At 38.5% G+C, this 21103-nt stretch overlaps 1 protein-coding gene across 1 annotated transcript; it reads left to right on the top strand.

Annotated features, from left to right (window-relative positions):
• The first annotated feature begins 428 nt into the window (after positions 1 to 428).
• LOC141562359 (E3 ubiquitin-protein ligase TRIM58-like) lies at positions 429 to 20243 on the top strand. Its single transcript, XM_074302391.1, has 2 exons — positions 429 to 1414; positions 20099 to 20243. Exons 1-2 carry the CDS (start codon positions 429 to 431, stop codon positions 20241 to 20243), a joined length of 1131 nt encoding a protein of 376 aa, XP_074158492.1.
• The last annotated feature ends 860 nt before the right edge of the window (positions 20244 to 21103 follow it).

Genomic DNA, 21103 nt, shown 5'->3' with positions numbered 1-21103 from the left:
GAACTAAATGGCCATGCAGATCCATTTTTAATCTTAAATTCTGTGACTTTCTAAAAGTAGATTGAAGGGAGAAATGCACAGGACTTTTGGAGCTTCTGAGAACTGATTGAGTAAGGCTGGGTAAGGAAAGAAAGCTCTTCCTTACAGACAGCCACAAAGCTGCAGGATGGTGAAATCCAAACATTCAGAGGAGCCAACTAACAGTGTGAACTCTGAGGTCCTCAGGGCTCTGTCAACTGGGAGAGTTATCAGGTAGAACTTCAGAATTCTGGGACAGGGGAATTCACACCTTGCCAGGGAGGATCTAGAGGGGTGGGGCTACCTGCTATAAAAGGAGAGCCTTCTTCTGCTCAGAAGCACTGCTTTGAATAGAAGTGAAGGCTCTTCATCTCAGCTGCTGCAGAACAGAAGCAAGTAGAGAGAAGAGAATGGCTGCTGCTGCTGTGGAAATGCTGCAACAATTGCAGAACCAGATCACGTGTCCCATCTGTTGGAAGTACTTCTGTGAGCCAGTCACCATCGGGTGTGGGCACAGCTTTTGCCGAGCATGTCTCCCAAGCACAGCAGTTACAGCTTTCTCTTGCCCTGAATGCAGGCAAGTGTCTCAGGTCAGAGGCTTCCCATTAGTCAATGGGAGCCTAGCAGAGCTGACTAAACTGGGCACACAGCTCAGGTCCCAGCTGTTACAGAGTACTGGAGGACAGAGGCGATGTGCCATTCACAAAGAAGTCTTGGAGTTCTTTTGTGAAGACGACCAGACCGTGCTCTGTCTAAGATGTTGTCAAGCCCCAGAGCATGGGGCTCACAGGCACTGTCCTGTAGAAGAAGCTGTGTCCAATTCCAGGAAGAAGATCCAGCACCTGCAAAGATGCTTGCAGAAGTACTTTAAGGAAACTAAGAAACTTCTTGTTAAGGAAAAGAAATCTGTTATTGACTGGGAGAAGATGATCAGCAGAGAATACCGGGAATGGGATTCCCTCATGTGGGATGAGTTATATCATTATCTGGAAAGGATGGATCAAGAAAAAAAGAACAAGAAGCAGACACTATCCCAGGAAAGCAGCACCCTTCAGGACCTCATGCTAGATCTACAGGAAGCAGACTCCCAACCCAATCTGGATCTGCTCCGGGATGTCAAGGAGTTGCTGGAAAGGAGCAAGTCAGCATTGTCCCAAAGGGCCAAGGCTCTCATCCCAGAGGTGAGAGTGTGTCCTATCTTTGGCATGATAGAGATCCTCAACCAATTCAGAGTGGACATCAGGTTGGATCCTGCATCAGCCAGTCCTTGCCTGATTGTGGCTGAGGATCTGAAGAGTGTAAGAGCTGGAGAAGGCTGGCAGGTGAACACCCACCCTGGTGATGACTTTGATCTTCACATGGTCCTTGCTGAGCAGGCCTTCTCCTCAGGCATACAGTACTGGGAGGTGGAATTGACACAGCTGCCTCAGTGGACACTGGGGATTCATACAACCTACTTGAGGATGAAAAGTCCCGGGAGAATAACTAAATATGCCTCTGTCTTTTTCCTGAGATGTGTCAAGAAGGAAGATGGACACTATTTGCAATCTTATCCTGGATCACTGAACCACAAACTAAAAGATCCTATTCCCAGGATTGGAGTATACTTGGAATACAAATTTGGCACTCTGGCCTTTTACAATGTTCTGCAGAGTTCTCTTATTTATCAGTTACCTGATATTTTCTTTGTAGCCCCTGTTAGACCCATGTTTTCTCCTGGCCCCCCACTTCCAGGAACAAAGCCTGCTCCCATGACTCTCTGTGCACTGGATTCTCATCTTTGTTCTTGCTGCTATTCGTCTCTCTGAGCATTCCAACAAGGAGGAATTCTCAGCCCACCACTAGGCTCCCCGGCTGGTGTTTTTCCATTTCCAAATTTCCCCTGCAAGACAAGGAGCATCACCAGCTTGTAGATGGCTTGCCTTTCACCCTGCAAGCTGAAGAGGACTCTTCCCAAGTATGTTGTGCCTTCTGATTGGCAGTGGATTCTGCTTATGATATTTCAAAACATAGTAATTCTTTTTTAGCAGTTAAAAAAAATAACACACATGAGGACTGTTGCTTTGATAGTCTTCCTAGAATTTATCAAAGTTCTTCAAAAGCCATTGATTTCAAGCCATTCCACTCCTATGTCACTTGAATTACTGTTAACTTATCTTTAACTCCATTCAATAAAAATGTGAAATGAATTCTAGCTTTTGGTGTGCTTCTTTGTATCTTTCTTGTTGTGCATTTCTTTCCTTTGTGTCAAGCTCTTTGTTTCCTCATTTGGGGTTTTCTTGGCAAAGTTATTTATTACAATTAATTTAACTTTCCAGAATCCAGCCATTCTGGAGAGCAATTTGGAACTATGCCCAAAAAGTTATCAAACTGTGCATACCCTTTGACCCAGCATTGCTGTTACTGGGCTCATAAGCTAAAGAAATACTAAAGTGCGGAAAGGGACCTGTATGTGCCAAAGTGTTTGTGGCAGCTCTTTTTGTTGTCGCTAGAAACTGGAAGATGAATGGATGTCCATCAATTGGAGAATGGTTGGGTAAATTATGGTATATGAAGCTTATGGAATATTATTGCTCTGTAAGAAATGGACAGCAGGAGGAATACAGGGAGGCTTGGAGAGAATTACAATAAGAAACTTTTTTTTTTTTTTTAAATAATAAAAATGTTCACTTAGGCATGCTTCCTCTCGATTCTACCCCTTCCAACACAAGGTGAAAATTTGGCTAGTCCAGTATAAGATGTGAATTCCATTCAATATAAGAATTCCCAGGACCACCTGTCTGCCATAACTTTGTTCTGATACTTCTGACAGTCACTATCTGGTGACTGCATTAGCAGTGAGTACCATGGAATTCTTACTTCTGGGAAAGTGACTGCCACAGCTGAGTTTGTTCTTGGTTTTGAACTTTTCATCATAGGACAAACACAGAATGACAGAGTGGAAAGGTCCCCTCTATAGATATTAATTAGTCCATCCTAACTGGGAGTGACCCCTGTTGCAGAATCAATACATCTTAACATTTCTTGATTATTTGAAAGAATTATTAGAATTACGTGAACCACATTGAGTTTATTCTGTGACTCAGTTCTGGATGTGGCTCAGTTCCTTTTCTGTTTAATGAGAGACCTAATTCCATTTTCTGTCTACTAAGAAAAAAATGGTTCAGTTTTTGGGGATTGTGAGAAAGCTTAGTTGCATTGTTTGAACCTAGTCCCCTGAGGTTAGGAAGTTGGACCACCTCTACTAAACCAAGGAATTGTCACTTTCCCCTCTCTCCCTCCCAACTTTGGAAGTCCCTTATCTCTATCCTGTTTTATGTCTTCTTCCTTGTTTACTTTTATTCAAAAAGCAGTGGCTCCCTTGTAATGGGGCCAAGTGCCCAGCTGAGGAGGCCTGCTACTGATGTGTTCTGCAATTAACATGTATTAAGTGATAAATCTATACTGCAATCTTTGTTTCTTGGATTGCTTCAGATTTTATCCATCACATTCTTTTCAAAAGAACCAAAAGAATTGAAGTTAGGAGAATATGCTGAATGAGTCCACTACTGATTGGAGGTATCTAATTTCAACATGTCCTCAGCTGGGGATGGTAATCATTCTGCCATTTCTAGTTAATTATCTGTCACTCATAAAGGAGCAATGCCAAACCTCTCTTCTCTCCTCCTGCCTCTACTGACTGAGAACAAAATCCACAACTAACAGAGTTTACAAAGAAGTTTATTAAGTCATCCCATGGAGGGGAGGGTCAAAAAGTTGCTTTGGCCTTTGCCACTGAATATCTGTAACTTACATATGATATAGGATTCAAACAAAGGAAGAAAGAAACAGAAGTTGCTTGGCCAGCTTGGAAATATTTGCAGATAAGACACATGAATGGTTTGGGATTTATAACCAGGGAAACCTCCCAATGTTTCTTGCATCAATCTTCTTACCTGTTGGCCATGTGGATAGGCAATCCAGGTTATGATTTAAACATTAAGTTAATCAGGTCTCTGAGCAACATGTTTTGTAGGTTACCTAGTGGCAGGTTCCACCTGAGCTCTGAAGTTTTCTCAAACTTCCCACAGAACCCCTTATTTGATTTACCCACAAAGAACTTTTCTTATATGTCTTCAAAAGTTTTAGACCATTTTCTGAGAGGTGCTTGTTCTCTGCTTTTCCTCACCTCACACCCTCTGAAAGTACCCTTCACTTTCCCAGTGCACACATTATTTCACCATTTGCTCAAGTCTTTTGAGGTTGGTAGTGCTCCTACAGAGAAGGCCAGGGTTCCCAACCACTCAGTGTCAAGTAGAGTGCATGAGCAGAAGATGGCCAATGTGGAATATCAAGCATGACTGGGACCAATTTAAAGACCTATAAAAGGAGTGAAAATATCTCATTAATTTCAGTATGACTGGAATGAATATCCATGGATGAGTCCAAGAGAAAATGATCTGTCCTTCCATTTTTTGGACAAAAATTGGATTAATGGCATGAAATACTGAATGAATTTGATATTTATGACAATTAAGTTTAGAAAGTGACATTTTTCCTCCTTCTGTCTTTTCTTTTTCTGATCAGAATTGCTTGCCTAATGACGGAAAATACAAAATATTCTGAGCTGAAGAAAATGAAAAAATAAAGTCTAGCCTTTCCCTTCTAGTTTCTTGAAAATGGACCCAAGTGAGAAGTTCAGAAAAAGAAATAAGATTAATTTTTTTTTTAATGATTCTCTCTGGGTACTTCCTCTGAATTCATCCCCTTCCAAAACATATTTAAATTCATGTGATGTGCCATAACATGTACATTCAATGCATTATTAGATTCCCCAGTAACACCTGTACTGCCATAAGCTTTGTTTTGATACTTCCTAAAATTCACTTGTGATAGCATTAATGGTGAATATAATGGGGTTCACATCTCATCCCATAAATATGTTTGTGCTCAATATTAGCCATTTCTAGGAGGAGGGCAGAAAGAGAAGAAAATAATTTTTAAAAGAAAATTTCTTTTTTTTTCCCCTGAGGCAATTGGGGTTAAGTCATTTGCCCCAGGTTACACAGCTAGGAAGTGTTAAGTGTCTGAGGTCAAATTTGACCTCAGGTCTTTCTAACTTCAAGGCCAGTGCTCTATGCACTGTGCTACCTAGCTCCCCCCAAAAAGAAAATTTCAAGATACCTGTATTTTGTTATGTTATTTAAAAAACTCCCCCTCCTTACATTCAGAATAAAATAAATAAAATAAAAACACCAGTGTTCAAGTTTAGCAAATTACTAAATAAACTAGAACCACATTCTCACCAAGTGGATTTGAAATTCACATTGAATATCCACATCCCTGAAGACACCTATAGTTGGGACATCTCCTTAATCAACTCAGTTAAACATCATAACCCCCTAATAGAAAACCCAAAAAGGCTAGTGTCCTAGGAAGTTTATCAGCACTGTTAGATTAAGTCATGCTGTAGCATTCCATTGTCACTGAAATATTTACCTGCTAGTTTCTTACAAATGGACCCAATTCTGAAATTCAGAAAAGGAAATAAGTTTCCTAAACTAGAAACCTGTTTTTAAATGATTCATTCAAAATATGTCATTTATTTAAATTTAACCCCTTCCAACACAAGGTGGAAATTCACCTGAACCACATAAGATATAAATTCAATTCATTATTAGATTTCACAGGACCACCTCTTCTGCCATAAGTTTTGTTCTGGAACTTGCTGAACTTCACCTGGGATAGCATTAGCAGTGAGTATGATGGTGTTCACACCTCTGGGAAAGCAGCTAGCCTGCCTTAGTATGTTCTTGGCTTTGGACTTTCAGCAGGTGACAAATACAGAATGATAAAATTGGAAGATCCTCCCTATAGATATCAACTAGTGCAAATAGTACCTAACTGGAAATTATCTCTACTTCACTGTCAATAAGTCTTACTTTTCTTTACTTTTCAAAAGAATTATTGGAATTCAATACACCACACTGAATTTATGTTGTGACTCAGTTCTGGAGGTAGCTCAGTTCCCTTTCTATTTAATTAGGGATCCACTTCAATTTCTAACTACTCAGAACACTGTTCAATGGTGAGAATTGGGAGAAAACTTCATTGCATTGCCAAGTGATTTAGAAGTTGGGCCACCTCTACCAAATCAAGGAATTTCCCCTTTTCCCTCTTCCCCTCCATATCCTGTTTTATATCTTCCTACTTGGTTTTTTTAATTCAGAAAATGTTTCCCCTGTAAGGGGTCAAGTGCCAGGCTGAGGAGGACTGGTCCAGATTTGCTCTGCAGTTGTCATGTATTACATAATAAATGTATATGGCAACCTTTGTTTCCTTGGTTATTTCAGATTTTATCCATCAATTCTTTTAAAAGAATCAAAAGAATTTAAGTTAGGAGAGCATGCTGAATGAATCCACTACTGATTGTTGTTATTTACTTTCAATTATGTCCTCAGCTGGGGATGGTAATCATTCTACCACTTATACTTAATTGTCTATCACTCAAAAGTTAGCAATTCCAAACCCATCTTTTCTCCTCCTGCCTCTATTGATTGAGAACAAAATCTAGAGCTAAAATAATTTAAAAAGAAGTTTAAGCCTTCCAGCAGAAGGGAAACTTAAAAAGTTGGATGGCTGTTGCCACCGATTTTCTGTAAATTATACATAATATAGGATTCAAACAAGGAAGAAAAAAAGAGAAGCTGCCTGGCCAGCTAGGAGGCATTTTAAAATAAGCCACATGAATCTTTGAGATGTGTACCTAAGGGAAACTCTTAACATTTCTTGCAAATCTTCATATCTGGCTGGGCATCTGGTCAGGGTAAACTAAGTTCTGATTTAAATATTTAAAAAATTTTGTTTCTAGGCAACAGATATGTTTTCTAGGCTACATGGTGGCAGGTTCAACCAGTGCTCTGACATTTTCTCACAATTCCCACAGAACCCAGTAGTTGATTCACCCACAAAGAACTTCCTTCATCTTATATTTCTTTACAAGTTTTAGACTATTTTCTGAGAGATGATGCTTCTCTGCTTTTTCTCACCTCACACCATTTGAAATTTCCCTTCACTTTCCCAGTGGGTACACTGTTACACCATTTACTCAAGTCTTAGGCTTGGTGGTATTATTACAGAGAAGGCGGCCCAGGATTCCCAATCACACAGTGTCAAGTAGGGGATATGAGCAGAAGATGGGCAGTGTGGAATATGGAGCTTGACTGGGACCAATTTGAGGTCCTAGAAAAGGAGGGAAAATATTTCATTAATCTCAGAATAAGCAGAATGAATTGGTTAATGAGTGAACACTGAGATTAATTGTATGCCTAAGGGAAATGGAAAATACCAGGATGACAAATTATAAAAGTTTTTTTTTTTTTTTTTTTTTTTTTTTTTGGAGGGAACAAACTATCTTATATTTTACAATTGCTGCATCCCAGTACTCCACACAGAGTATAATGGTGGGGAAATGTGTGGGGAAAACATAAGCCCTAGATCCTACTTACTGTGTGCTGCTCTAATTTAAGACATATTCACAACCTGGATGTCAGATGCTTAGAGGCTCAAGAGAATGCCCAAAGTGGGTGTCCCTCTAAAGAGAGTTTTTGTTGTTGTTATTGAAGATCTACAATTGAGAAAGTGCTGGAAACCTCAGAGGTCATCTAATTTCATCATTTCATTTACACAGGGAGAAACAGAAGAGATTTTTTTTTAGCGACTTGGCCAAATTCAGTACTAGAATTTCAGCATACTTTCTGCATCCAAATTTCTTATTTTCCCTTTGTAACAGAATGGTTTATCTATTATTATTTATTGCTATAATTAATTATTATGCTTATTTTATTACAGAAATGGCATAATGGGTACAGCATTGGGACTGGAATCAAGAAGACCTACTTCCAATATCCAGTCTCATATGTATTTAGCTGTTTAATTCTGGGCAAGTTATTAACCTCTATTTACCTCAGTTTCCTGACAGCATGATTAGGGAAATGAAATCCCCTAAGTCATTGTGCTGATCAAATGAGAAGATATTTGTAAACTTTCTGGCACAGTAACTGGCAAATAGCTGGCATTTAATAAATGTTGACTGATTAATGGCTACTATAGGCTAGAAGATTACAAAAGTAATGGAGAACTCCAAGTATGATTAATCAATTCATCAGTGAATGCAGAGGACCTGAATTTAGTTGGATCCAAGATTTCCTCACTATCAGAGGTCCCTCCTCTTGGTGCTAGCTACTTTTTTATACTTGAGAGAGTACTAAAAATAGGACACATTACAATTTACTGCTTCCTCAATTCCAGAAGTGAGGAAATGATAGGGATGTCTATCAAAAATAATTATATCAGCAGACCTTTTTATAGGTCATGAGACTTTGCACAGGTCATAAATTCTAGATGATCCAAAGGCCCTAACACACTTTCAACAACATCTCAGGGCATTCTACAAGTCAAGAGCCCCTAGGGTTTAACCAATGCTATCCTATAGTCTAAGGAATTTGTGAGCTTGAAATAAAGATCAATAGGGAGTGGTTAGTAGTGGTTCATAGGAGGGAGAGCTATTGCACTACCAAGTGCATCTTATTACAGCATTTCCCAAGTCAAGGAGGGGAGTAATTATTACATTACTAACAATAGGAAGGTAATTGAGAAACATAATAAATATAATCTTCAAGGAGGATTAATTCTTATCCTAACAGCAACTTAATCATTCTGTTTGATTCACTAATACAATCACTGATACTCATAAAATTTCAACAAATTGATTCAATACTGATTGATTTGAATAAGAGTATCAAAATTATCTCATACAGCTTTGGAAATAGAAGAGCTTTGCTGGTTCTGAGCAAGTCACTTGGCCTCTCATCCTACAGTTCCCTACCCACCATGCAGACAATTTCATGTACTTGATGGGGGTTTTGTGTGGACCAAAAAAATCATGTATGAAATGCATCATAAATGTCTAAGGTGAAACTAGATGTTATTACATATTATTGTGTCTATCTTTCTAAGTGATGGAGTCTATACTTGTTAGAGACTTTCTCCAGGTTTATGGGGGATATCATCAATTATGATTTTGCTTGCTATGGTGTTCTTGAAATGTGCTTTTTAAAACTTCAGAAATGAAGGAATAGAAGTATTCTTACACTGCCTCATTTTCTCTCTTCAGAATCATGGTTGATGCAGTACAAGAGGGCCTTTGTGTTAACTGCTTGAATGAAGTCATTAAGCTAATCACAGTTGAATGTGGACATATAATCTGCATGTCTTGCTTAAGGAAAAATACCTCTCCATCTTCTTCTTGTACTACATGCTGGGAATTTTCTCAGTTAAGAGGTCATCAATTTGATATTGCCATGTACCCTGAAGGGGAAGCCATATGTGAGATACACAGGGAAGACCAGAAGCTGTTCTCTGATAGGAATAAGACCCTACTCCTTCAGGAATGGCACTGATTGTCCATGCACAGTTTAATTGTTCCGGCATTAGCTTATCACTTAGATCTGAATACTGTTATGTCAGAATGGGTTCATGGTCTTTTGTAATGTGCTGTTGTCTCCAGGAGCTGCTGTTTGCTCTCTGGGAGGAGATCTGCTGTGTCAACTCAAATCTCTCAGACAGATTCTTCTTCCTCTAGAGAACTGTCGTCTCTAGACAGTTGCTGTTAACTCTGGTCCAGAGTGTGACTTCCCTCTTTTATCCTCCCAGAGAATGGGTGTGGGATAATGCAAAGGCTTCTGGGAAAAATTACTTCAACCAATGAACTTGCTCCTCCTAAGCATGGAAGCTCTTCTCCAGAAATTCACAAGTAAAACTCCCAGTCATGGCTGGAACTAGAGAATTGTCAAGTACTGACTTAGCACTTAGTAAGAACCTAACAGTCTTTCCTTTGGTGACTCTTCCTAACAAATCAATGAAATAGTACCAGCTTATCAGGGTTATTGAGTTTCTTAGTTTCAAGTAGGTCACAGAACTCAGGCTGAGGAAAGAAATTTCCTGTTTATTCCTCTTTCTTTACAAAAGAAGATGTAGAAAAAGATGGAAATCTTTCACAGAAAGGTCAAAATAGTTCAGAAAATTGTATTAAAAGAGAAGGAGCAACTTCTGGTCTGGGCTGTGGTATGGAATGTAAGTATCAAGATACCTCCCCTCAATAATATGTTGAATATCCCCAATCACAGATAATTTTCATTAAAAGCCTCCCAGACTTAATTGACTTGTTTGGAAAGTGAGGAAATGGAGGTTCATAAGTAGTATCTCACTTATCACATGCCACTAAGGAATTCAATTTTTTTCAGGACTTAAGTGAATATCCACTTTATTATTATTATTATTATTATTATTATTATTATTATTATTAATCATTTAATGGTATTTTCTTTTTCCATATACATATAATTTCCAACATTAATTTTTGCAAGATTTTGTGTTCCAGATTTTTCTCCTTCTCCTTTCCCTTTTCCTCTCCCCAAAACAGCAAGCAATTCAATATAGGGTAAATTGCAATACAGGTGCAATTTCTCTAAACATGTTTCCATATTCATCATGCTGAGCAAAAAAAGCAGATTCAAAGGGGAAAAAACAAAACAAAACCAGAAGCCAAACAACAACACAAAGGTGAAAATACTATGCTTACATCATATTCAGCCTTTCTTTTCCTCTCTGAATGTGGATTGAACTTTCCATCAAAAGTTTCCTGGCATTGCCTTAAAACAACTCATTGGTGAAAAGAGCCAAGGTTATCACAGTTGATTGGCACATAATCTTGTTCTTACACTGTCTAATGTTCTCATGATTCTGTTCACTTCACTTAGCATCATTTCCTGTACGTTTTCTTTGTTTGTTTTCTTTCTTTCTTTCTTTCTTTTTTTTGCTGAGGCAATTGGGGTTGGGACTCGCCCAGGGTCACACACTGAGGAAGTGTTAAGTGCCTGAGGCCAGATTTGAATTCAGGTCCTCTTGAGTTCAAGGCTTTGCTCTATCTTCTACACCACCTAGCTGACCCTCATGTAAGTCTTTCCAGGCTTTACTGAAATCACCTTGTATATAATAACTTAGAGAACAATAATATTAAATTACATTTATATATCATAACTAAGTAGGTAATTCCCCAATTGAGGGGCATCTACTGAATTCCAAGTTTCTTGCCACACAAAGGGAGATGCAAAAATATTTTTACACGTATGAGTCCTTTTCCCTCTTTTGTGATCAAATGAGTTCAGAAATTTGCATCAAACTAATATCTTCTGACCTGAAATCTAGAGCTAAGTCTTAAGTTGTCTCGTATTGGAGGTGACATCTATTCCTGCCATCTTGGTTCAGCTTTCTGATTTATTTCCCAGTCTTAAGACTCCTTCATCAATCAAACAGAAAAATGAGATTTTAAGGGAAAAGGAGATTAACCGGATAGGACACATTTGATAAATAGACTTTGAGAAGTAAAGAGTTTGCTAAACAATAGTATGAATTGATCACAGAGTGGCCTTGAAAGAGTACTTGGAAAATAGTGAATCACATGATCCTTCCACCATCATCTCTCACAGTAATAATCACATATTAAGCTTTTCCTATATTTTAAGTACTGTGACAATTGGTGGGGAGAAATTAAAGACAGAATTAGCCTCAGCCCTTAATGATCTCTCAGATTAATGAAAAAGAAAACATGAAAAGAGACACGTTTGGCCAAGAGATATACGAATTAAATTGAGTATAATCAAGAGGAAGAAGAGACTAACATGAAAAAAAAAAATTGGGAAAACACTGCTCATAGATTGGAGGATTTTATCTGGAGTTGGAAGGATGTTGGGAACTCATCAGGTAGTGACAAGGACAAAGTGAGTTCCTAGCATTAAAAGAATTCCAGTGATAAAGAAATGTGTGGATAGAAGAGCCTCTCTGAGTACAAGGAGGCCATTGTCACTGCAGCCTAGAATACATGGAGGGCAAAGATGTTGAGGGAAGACTGGAGAGCTTAGACACATATTTCTGATTCATTTCCAGTCAGGCAGGCATGTTCTTATTATCAGACTTAGGTATTTATTTACTTAATAATTCCCCCTAGTAATATTAGAAACATTTTTTTTTAACATTTGTTTTATAGATGTTTAAGTTCTAGGCAACTCTTTCCTTATCCTCACCCACAATTAAGAAATCACATGTGAAGTTATGCAAAGACATTTCTCGAAAAGTCAAGTTGTGAAAGAAAACATAGATCTTCTACCCTCATTAAAATAAAAATCCTCAAGAAAAATTAAATAATGAGAGAGACGAGAGGAGAGGAAGAGAGGAGACGAGAGGAGACGAGAGAGAGAGAGAGACGACGAGGAGAGAGAGAGAGAGAGAGAGAGAGAGAGAGAGAGAGAGGAGAGAATGAATGACAGTTTGATTCAGATATAATCAGTTTCTTCTTTTGGGTATGGATATGATTTTTCATCCTAAGTCCTTTGGAATAGGTGTGGATGATTGCTCTACTGAGAATAACAAAGCTAGAACATTGCTATTCTTTTTTATACAATATATTTCACTTTGTTCATAAAAGAATTTCCAGGTGGTTTTTTTTTTCCTCCTGTGAGCATCCTGCTCAATATTTTACATAGAATGATAATATTGTATCACAAGTGGCCATCCCTCCAATTTCCAATTACTTTTGTCTTGAGAAGAGAGCTGCTAGGAATATTTTTTGTACATATTGGTCATTTTGGGGCCATGAACGGGGACAAGACTGAAGCTGCTCCAGCAAGTCATGCACTGGGACCGTATGCTGGATTGCCATCCTGGTGTCATAGTCATAGTCATAGTCATAGACCTTACTGCTGAGCTTCTAAGTTGCAGGGCATTGGGGCATAGGAAATTCTTATCAACTCTTACTCATTGATGAAAAGCAGAAAACAAGAGGAAATAAGAGGAGAAATTCCCTAAGTGTCTCTGTAGAGAATGATTTTTAGTAAGGAATCACCATGTGCCTCTTTCCCAAATTATATAAGATAAAGAAGAAAGACTAGGTACTGAAGGATATAGTTGTCCAAGGAGAAAGAAGTTTGTAAATCAGAGGTGTAAACCATTTTCCATTCCTTATGCTTTCTTTATACTCGTAGAAAGCTCATTTTCTAACTTCTTTCATTTCTGCCTAGTAAGAGGAAGTTATGTTGTGCTTACTTCTATAAGATCTCTTCCATATCTATTATCTTAGACTATATTTTAGAAATGAAATCAAAATCCAGGAACTTATGATATACAACTAGAAAGTGGCTCCTTGGAGATAAGACTTTATTAGATACTTAGGCCTTGACAGCCCTGTGAAATGAAGAGATTCCTCAGAAAGATCTGTGTTAAGACATAAAACCTTCAAATATTGGGAGAATATTTGTCTGCATCTCAAGAACTTATTGCCCCAGGTCAATAGACAGATGGAGATATAATTTCCTTTCATTATTTCTTCTCAACATGATGGACTACAGAAGTGACAAAATTTGGGGAAATAAAAGCTGGTGACATTGATGAAACTATTTACTTTGAGAGATTGAAGACACTATAGAACTTGACTTTTAACTAATTGTACTGTCCCATGAATTTATCAAGAGCATCTAATGTAGACTTAGGTAATGAAGGCATAATTTAATTCATGAGAACTGGAGAAATCTGGGCATTCCAAATTTAGGAAATTATTCTTATAACTGGAGCTATTCTGACCTTTACTATAAGGAGAAAGAATTCACATGATTTACTGGGCCATTTTGCCTTGCTTAAAAGCCAAAGAGACTAAAATACTACCTTCACCTCTCCCTTGAAACCTTTATTATCCTACAAACAGATTTCATCTAAACAGATATGGGGGTGTATTAGAATAAAAGGAAATGCTTGAAAAAGAAAGCTCTAGTCCTCAGCTAAGATTGCAGTTCCATTTCCTAACCATAGCATAATTAATTTCTAAAAATTCTTCCTCCCAAGATACTAAATGTTCTGGTTATCCATAGAAGGAATGCTATAGAATTCAAGTAAGGTCTTCCTCTCGCTAAGGATGTTGAAATCCTTTCTTTTGGACTGAAATCTTTTCCTTTTCATAGGATATAAACTGACAGAGAGATGCAATTGACTACAACTTGTCTGAAGAGAAAAAAAAAAAAAAAAAAAAAAAAAAAAAAAAGGGCTGTCACAATTGTCCCTGGCTTCTCAGAGAAGAAATACCTTGACCATATATTTGGAAGAGTTCAAGCTGAGGATATTGTATTAAGAGGATTCTTTATTGAGGCTAAGTCCCAGGATAAAGTGTTTGAAGAATTCTATGCCAGAATTATCAATTTTAGAATTGCTATGAAGAGGGATGAATCATCTACCAAGTTTTTTTCTCCAATAAAAAGGCAGCATGAGGAAAGAGCCTTTCCATAGAAGTTAAGGTAGTTCTAAATAATGTTGACTCATTGAATGAATTCTTGCCAAATGTTCATGTGTACTGCTTTCATATTTGGTCAATCATAGGATTATAAATCTAGAGCAAAGCTCCTTAACTAGGCATAAATGAAATTCCTGCCCACCCCCAAAATCAATGGATTGATATTAGGGGGTCTGTGAATTCCTGATATTCTATCAGGACCAGCTTCCCAAAACATTCCCATTAGCAATGGAAAGTTATTTCTAAATTAGTGATGACCTGATCAGCATAGGTGAGCTCAACTTATGGAAAAAACAATTAGATATATGAAATTACTACATATTCACTCCATTTTTCACAATCCATGATCTGCATTTCTTAGGTGGCAGGGAAGCAGGTAGAAAACAGATAAAGAAAATTCTAGATCAATCTCCCTAATGAATATTGATACTAAAATCTTAAATAAAATATTAGCAAAAAGATTATAGAAAATCATCCCTGGAATAACAGACCATAACCAACTATGATTTTTACCAGAAATGCAGGGCTGGGTCAATATTAGGAAAGCTATTAGCATAATTGACTATATCAGTAACCAAATTCACAAAGAACATATGATCATCTCAATAGATGCGGAAAAAGCATTTGATAAAATCCAATGTCCATTCCTGTGAAAACCACTTGAAAGTCTAGGGAAAAATGGACTTTTCCTTAAAATAGTCAGGAGCATCTATTAAAAACCATCAGTAAACATCATATGTGATGGGGATAAAGTGGAACCAACCCCAATAAGATTAGGAGTGATCTTATCACCATCATCATTATTATTCAAGATAGTATTAGAAATGCTAGCTTCAGCAATAAGGGTAGGGAAAGAGATGAAATGAATTAGAATAGGTAATGAAGAAACCAAACTAGTATGCTTTGCAGATGATATGATGGTATATAGAACCCTAGAGATTCTACTAAAAAGCTATTAGAAATAATCCACACCTTTAGCAAAGTTGCAGGATACAAAATAAACCCACATAAGTTATCAGCATTCTTATATATCACTAACAAAATCCAACAGTTAGAGCTACAGAGAGAAATTCCATTAAAGTAACTGCCAATAGTATAAAATATTTGGGAATCTATCTACCAAGGGAAAGACAATAATTATATGAGCAAAAATACAAAACACTTTGTACACATATAAAATTACAGAGTAAGATCACTTGTACCATCTTTTGACGCTACTTCTGAGCCAGTCAACCATCAGGAGTGGGCACAGCTTTTGCCCAGCATGTCTCTCAATCTGAAGAGCTACAACTTTCTCTTGACCTGAATGCAGCTCTCAGGTCAGAGACTTCCCATTAATCAACAGGTACCTAGCATAGCTGACTGAATTGGGCAAACAGCTCAGCTCCCAGCTTTTGCAGAGTAATGGAGGACAGAAGCAGTGTGACACACACAAAGTCTTCAAGTTCTTTTGTGAAGATGACTAGACATTACTGTGTGAGATGATGCCAAACCCCAGAGCATGGGGCTCACAGGATCTCTCCTGTAGAACAAGCTGCTCCCAATTTCAGGAAGAAGCTCTAGCACATTCAGAGTTGCTTGGAGAAGCACTTTGAGGAAGCAGAGAAACTTCTTGCTGAGAGGAGAGAACTGTTGTTGACTGACAGGAAATGATCATAGGAGAATTCTACAAACTTCACTGCCTCCTGATGGAGGAGGAATCTCATTGTCTTCCAAGGAAAAAGCAAGAAGAGCAGGGCAGAGTATTTCAGCAAAGGAGAACCCTTCAGGACTTCAGGCTAGATCTAGAGGAAGCAGATTCCCAACACAATCTGGATCTGCTATTGGGTGTCAAGCGGTTGCTGGGAAGGAGTGAATCAAAATTATCCCAAAATGCCAAAGCCATTATTCCATAGTAGAGAATGTGTCCCATCTCTGAAATGATAGATGCTCACCTGATTCAGAGGGGACATCAGAATGGATCCTCCATCACCCAGTCCTTTCTAAGAAGGCTGGCAGGTGGACACCCAACCTGGTGATGACTCTAATCTTCCCATTGTCCTTTCTGAGAAAGCCTTCAGCACAGGCAGACAATATTGGGAGGTTGATATAACAATTACCTCAGTAGATACTGGGGATTTACACACACCTGAAGAGACAAAGTGGTGGCAGCATGACTCATTGTCCTTCTGTTCTTCCTGTGATGTGGCCAGAAGAAAGAGGATTACTGTTTACAATAGTATCCTGGAACATTGAACCACAGACTGAAGGGCCATATTCCCAGGATAGCGCCCTACTTAGCATATCAAACTGGAATTCTCGCTTTTTACACTGTTCTCTGGAGTTCTCTTCTTTATCCATTACCAAAAATTTCATTCATAATACCTGTTACACCTATCTTTATTCCTGGCTTCCAGTTCTAGGAACAAAACTTAGTTTCATCTCTGTCTAGGTGATTCTCATCTTTGTACTTGTTGCTATTCATCTCTCAGAACATTTCTCCAGGGAGGAGCTCTCAACCTACCACTAGGCTTCTTGGTTGGAGTTCTTCCATCTCCAAACTTTCCCTGCAAGAAAATGAATATCATCAACTTCTAGATAGCTTGCTATTTACCCTGCAAGTTGAAAGGGGACCATTCCCAAGTGTTTTGTGCCTTCTTGTTCTTAGTGGATCCCATGTATTTATGAAGTTTTACAACATCAATTGTATTCCAGAAATTTAAAAATTAACATCAACTCCTATGAAGACCATCATTTTCATAGCTTTCCTAGAATTTGTTAAAGTTCTATGAGGTCCATAGATTTCAAAATTCTATGAGGTTCATAGAATAGAGGTTCCTAGAGCTTCACTTTTGTAGTCCTGTGCCTCTTAAACTACAGTAAAAGTCTAATTTTTTTTTTTTTTGAGGCTGGGGTTAAGTGACTTGCCCAGGGTCATGAAGCTAGGAAGTGTTAAGTGTCTGAGACCAGATTTGAACTCGGGTCCTACTGAATTCAGGGCTGGTGCTTTATCCACTGTGCCACCTAGCTGCCCCCTTGACCTAGACTTCTTCAAACCCTTTATCTGGGACTATGCCTCAATAAAGAATTTTCTTAATTATGATATCCTCAGCTTGAACACTTCCAAATATATAGGCAAGGTATTTCTTCTCTGAGAAGCCAGGGACAATTGTGACAGCACATTTTTTTTGTTTTTGTTTTTTTTTTTTCACTTCAGACGAGTTGTAGTCTCTCTGTCAGTTTATATCCTATAAAAAGGAAAAGGTTTCGGTCCAAAAGAAAGGATTTCAATATCTTTAGTGAGAAGAAGACCTTACTTGAATTCTATAGCATTCCTTCTGTGGGTAACCAGAACATTTAGTATCTTGGGAGGAAGAATTTTCAGTAAATAATTATGTTATGGTTAGGAAGTGGAACAGCAAACTTGTCTGGGTTATCTATTACTGTGCTTAAAATTTAGAATGGGAATTGTTAATACTATGGCTATTGCTTTTTAGACATCAACCCCCCCCCCTTCAACGCCCCTTTCCAGCACAAAGCAGCTAGATGATCTTCAACGCCCATTTTCCCTGACCCCAAAAGAATTTGTGTCCTATTATTTGAGAGGGGGAAATGATAATGTCAAAAAAAAAAAAAAAAAAGGGAGATAGTTCAAGATAAAAATAATTAACAGGAAATTCTTGTCTGAGGAAGGGTAAAAAGAGATAATTTGAGATACAAATGATTAAGAGAAATTCCTGTCTTATTTACAAATATCTCGGCAACATTTTGGATAACATATCTGTGCAAATGTTGTTTTGATGATCCTAGTTATGCATAAAAGGAAATTCTAAAAAATGGAATCCTTGCACTCGGTCTACACCAGCCTTGTACCTGCCAACTGGCATTCCCTTGCCAGGCAGTTTGGTCTTCCTGGAGGCCAAATGCCTGTCTATCCCTTTACTATCAATAAAGACTTTGTTTTGATACAGCATTGAGTAGCAAATTCATTTGTTACTGAACCTACCCTTGGTTACTTTGGAGAGAGAGAGGTTAATCAGACTCAGGAGGAGAAGAGCTGATACATCTTGACTTAGAGCCCCAATTTACTCCTCATCAGTGAGCTCCTGTGGGGTGAGGGGAGAATAAATTCTATGTATATTTCTTATCTTATATAGATGCCCAAATGGGAAGACTTCACATTATTTCCTGAAACTCTTCATCATTTTTTTATGTGTCAAGTGTATTCTATTGCATCTTGAGACCATAAAGTGCATAGTGATATATACCCCTTTTGATTTCCAGCTTCTTGTTCCCCACCAATAAAAGTACTCCCAAAATATTTGTGTAAGTGATTTCTTTTCCTTATTCTTTGATGTTTTTTGTTTCAGTCTTTATTTTGGGCAATAACACCTAATCACCAATTGCCTGTCATTTGAACCTGAACAAAATTTCAAATTGTAATTTTCATTCAGATCCATAAGTTATCCAGTCAAATGGAACAAGGTCAAAAACATTAATGTCCATATTAGCATTGATTTTCTACTCATATCAATTTTCTGAGGTCCATAAGACCTCAAAATTCTTTAGGGTGGCAATAATAATGTGACTCAAATTTTTATAATGTATGAGGCAAATTAAAAACAATTAGTGGAAGGGGCAGAGGCAAGAAGGGGCAGAGAGAAACCAGCAAGCCGTTTCTTAGATTCCTTAAAATTCTTTAGATTCCTTGAAGAGATAAAGATAATTTTAGCAAAGTTAAATTCATTGTAACAAATAACTTTGCCAAGAAAACCCCTAATGAGGAAACAAAGAGCTTAACACAAAGGAAAGAAATGCACAACAAGAAAGATACAAAGAAGCACACCAAAATCTAGAATTCATTTCACATTTTTATTGAATGGAGTAAAAGATAAGTTAACAGTAATTCAAGTGACATTGGAGTGAAATAGCTTGAAATCCATGGCTTTCCAAGAACTTTGACAAATTCTAGGAAGACTATAAAAGCCACAGTCCTCATGTGTGTTATTTTTTTTTTAACTGCTGAAAAAGAATTGCTATGTTTTGAAATTTCATAAGCAGAAGGCACAACATACTTGGGAAGAGTCCTCTTCAGCTTGCAGGGTGAAAGGCAAGCCATATACAAGTTGGTGATGCTCCTTGTCTTGCAGGGGAAGTTTGGAAATGGAAAAACACCAGCCGGGGAGCCTAGTGGTGGGCTGAGAATTCCTCCTTGTTGGAATGCTCAGAGAGACGAATAGCAGCAAGAACAAAGATGAGAATCCAGTGCACAGAGAGTCATGGGAGCAGGCTTTGTTCCTGGAAGTGGGGGGCCAGGAGAAAACATGGGTCTAACAGGGGCTACAAATGAAATATCAGGTAACTGATAAATAAGAGAACTCTGCAGAACATTGTAAAAGGCCAGAATGCCAGTAAGGTATTCTAGGTAGAGTCCTAGGGCTTTTAAGTCTGTGGTCCAGCGATCCAGAGTAGGATTGCAAAAAGTAATCCTCTTCCTTCCTGTCTCAGAAAGAACACAGAGGGACAATGGGTCTTGCTGCCACCACTTTGTCTCTTCAAGCAGGGGGTGTGGATCCCCAGCACCCACTGAGGTAATCCTGTCACATCCACCTCCCAGTATTGTCTCCCTGAGCTGAAGGCCTGCTCAGCAAGGACCATGTGAAGATGCCCGTCATCACCAGGGTGGGTGTCCACCTGCCAGCCTTCTCCAGCTCTTACACTCCTCAGATCCTCAGCCACCATCAGGCAAGGACTGGCTGATGCAGGATCCAACCTGATGTGCACTCTGAAGCGGTTGAGCATCTCTATCATGCCAGGGACAGGACACTCTGAGCTCTGGGATGAGCGCCTTGGCCCTTTGGGACAACACTGACTCGCTCCTTTCCAGCAACTGCTTGACATCCCGGAGCAGATCCACATTGGGTTGGCCCTCTGCTTCCTGGAGATCTAGCATGAGGTCCTGAAGGGTTCTCATTTGCTGGGATAATCTGTATCAGTCCAAAAAATAGGATTTCAATATCCTTAGTGAGAAGACCTTACCTGAATCCTATAACATTCATTCCATGGGTAGCCATCAAAATTTTTGGAGGAGAAATTTTTGGGAAACAACAATGTATGAGCTGAGAACAAGAGCTCTCTTTTTCAGGAATTTCCTTTATGTCTAATAGGACACCATAGCCATTTCAAGAGCAGCTATTTATTGGATAAGAAAACTTCAAAGGTAGAAGTGAAGATAGTATTTAAATCTTTGTGGTTTTATGTAAAGGGCTGAAATTCTGAATAGGTGCACTGGAATCAGATCACCTAGCACCTAAGGGTAATTACCTATGGGACAATACTCTACTAGCATATGCTTGGAAAAATGGCCCTTCTCACTATTCTGTACTAGCTCGATCTTTTGGTGTATACAGATAATCATAGCAGGGATTAGGGGATGGTGTGAGACAAGCCATAGTCACTTTGAAGGATGATGTGGAGAAGGGAGTTTGGTAGGTGGAGAGCTTGTGGCAGTTTTGTCGATCCCCTTCACTTCTCCTTCTGAAGACCAAGGTCTTTTGCTTATCCTGACTCTGGGTGATTCTGAGGCCTCCAGGAGGTAACCCCAACTTCACAGTTTTAAGTATGAGAAAATGGAAGATGGTGGAGAGGAGGCACACAGCTGCTTGAGCTCCATATTTTCTCTCAGAATTTATTGCATGACAAGCCTCAGAATTAATGCTTGACAGGAAAAAA

This window comes from Sminthopsis crassicaudata, chromosome 3, assembly GCF_048593235.1.
Source record: "Sminthopsis crassicaudata isolate SCR6 chromosome 3, ASM4859323v1, whole genome shotgun sequence".
NCBI classification, from domain to species: domain Eukaryota; kingdom Metazoa; phylum Chordata; class Mammalia; order Dasyuromorphia; family Dasyuridae; genus Sminthopsis; species Sminthopsis crassicaudata.
Note: the sequence above shows the minus strand (reverse complement) of the source record. Positions and strands in the feature narration are given on the sequence as shown.

Bases quoted from the DNA above. Each gene is read 5' to 3' on its own strand.
- LOC141562359 (XM_074302391.1), top strand. From the start codon at position 429: ATGGCTGCTGCTGCTGTGGAAATGCTGCAACAATTGCAGAACCAGATC. The intron at 1,415-20,098 runs GTACTGGGAGGT...TACACTCCTCAG, and splicing joins GCCTTCTCCTCAGGCATACA to ATCCTCAGCCACCATCAGGC.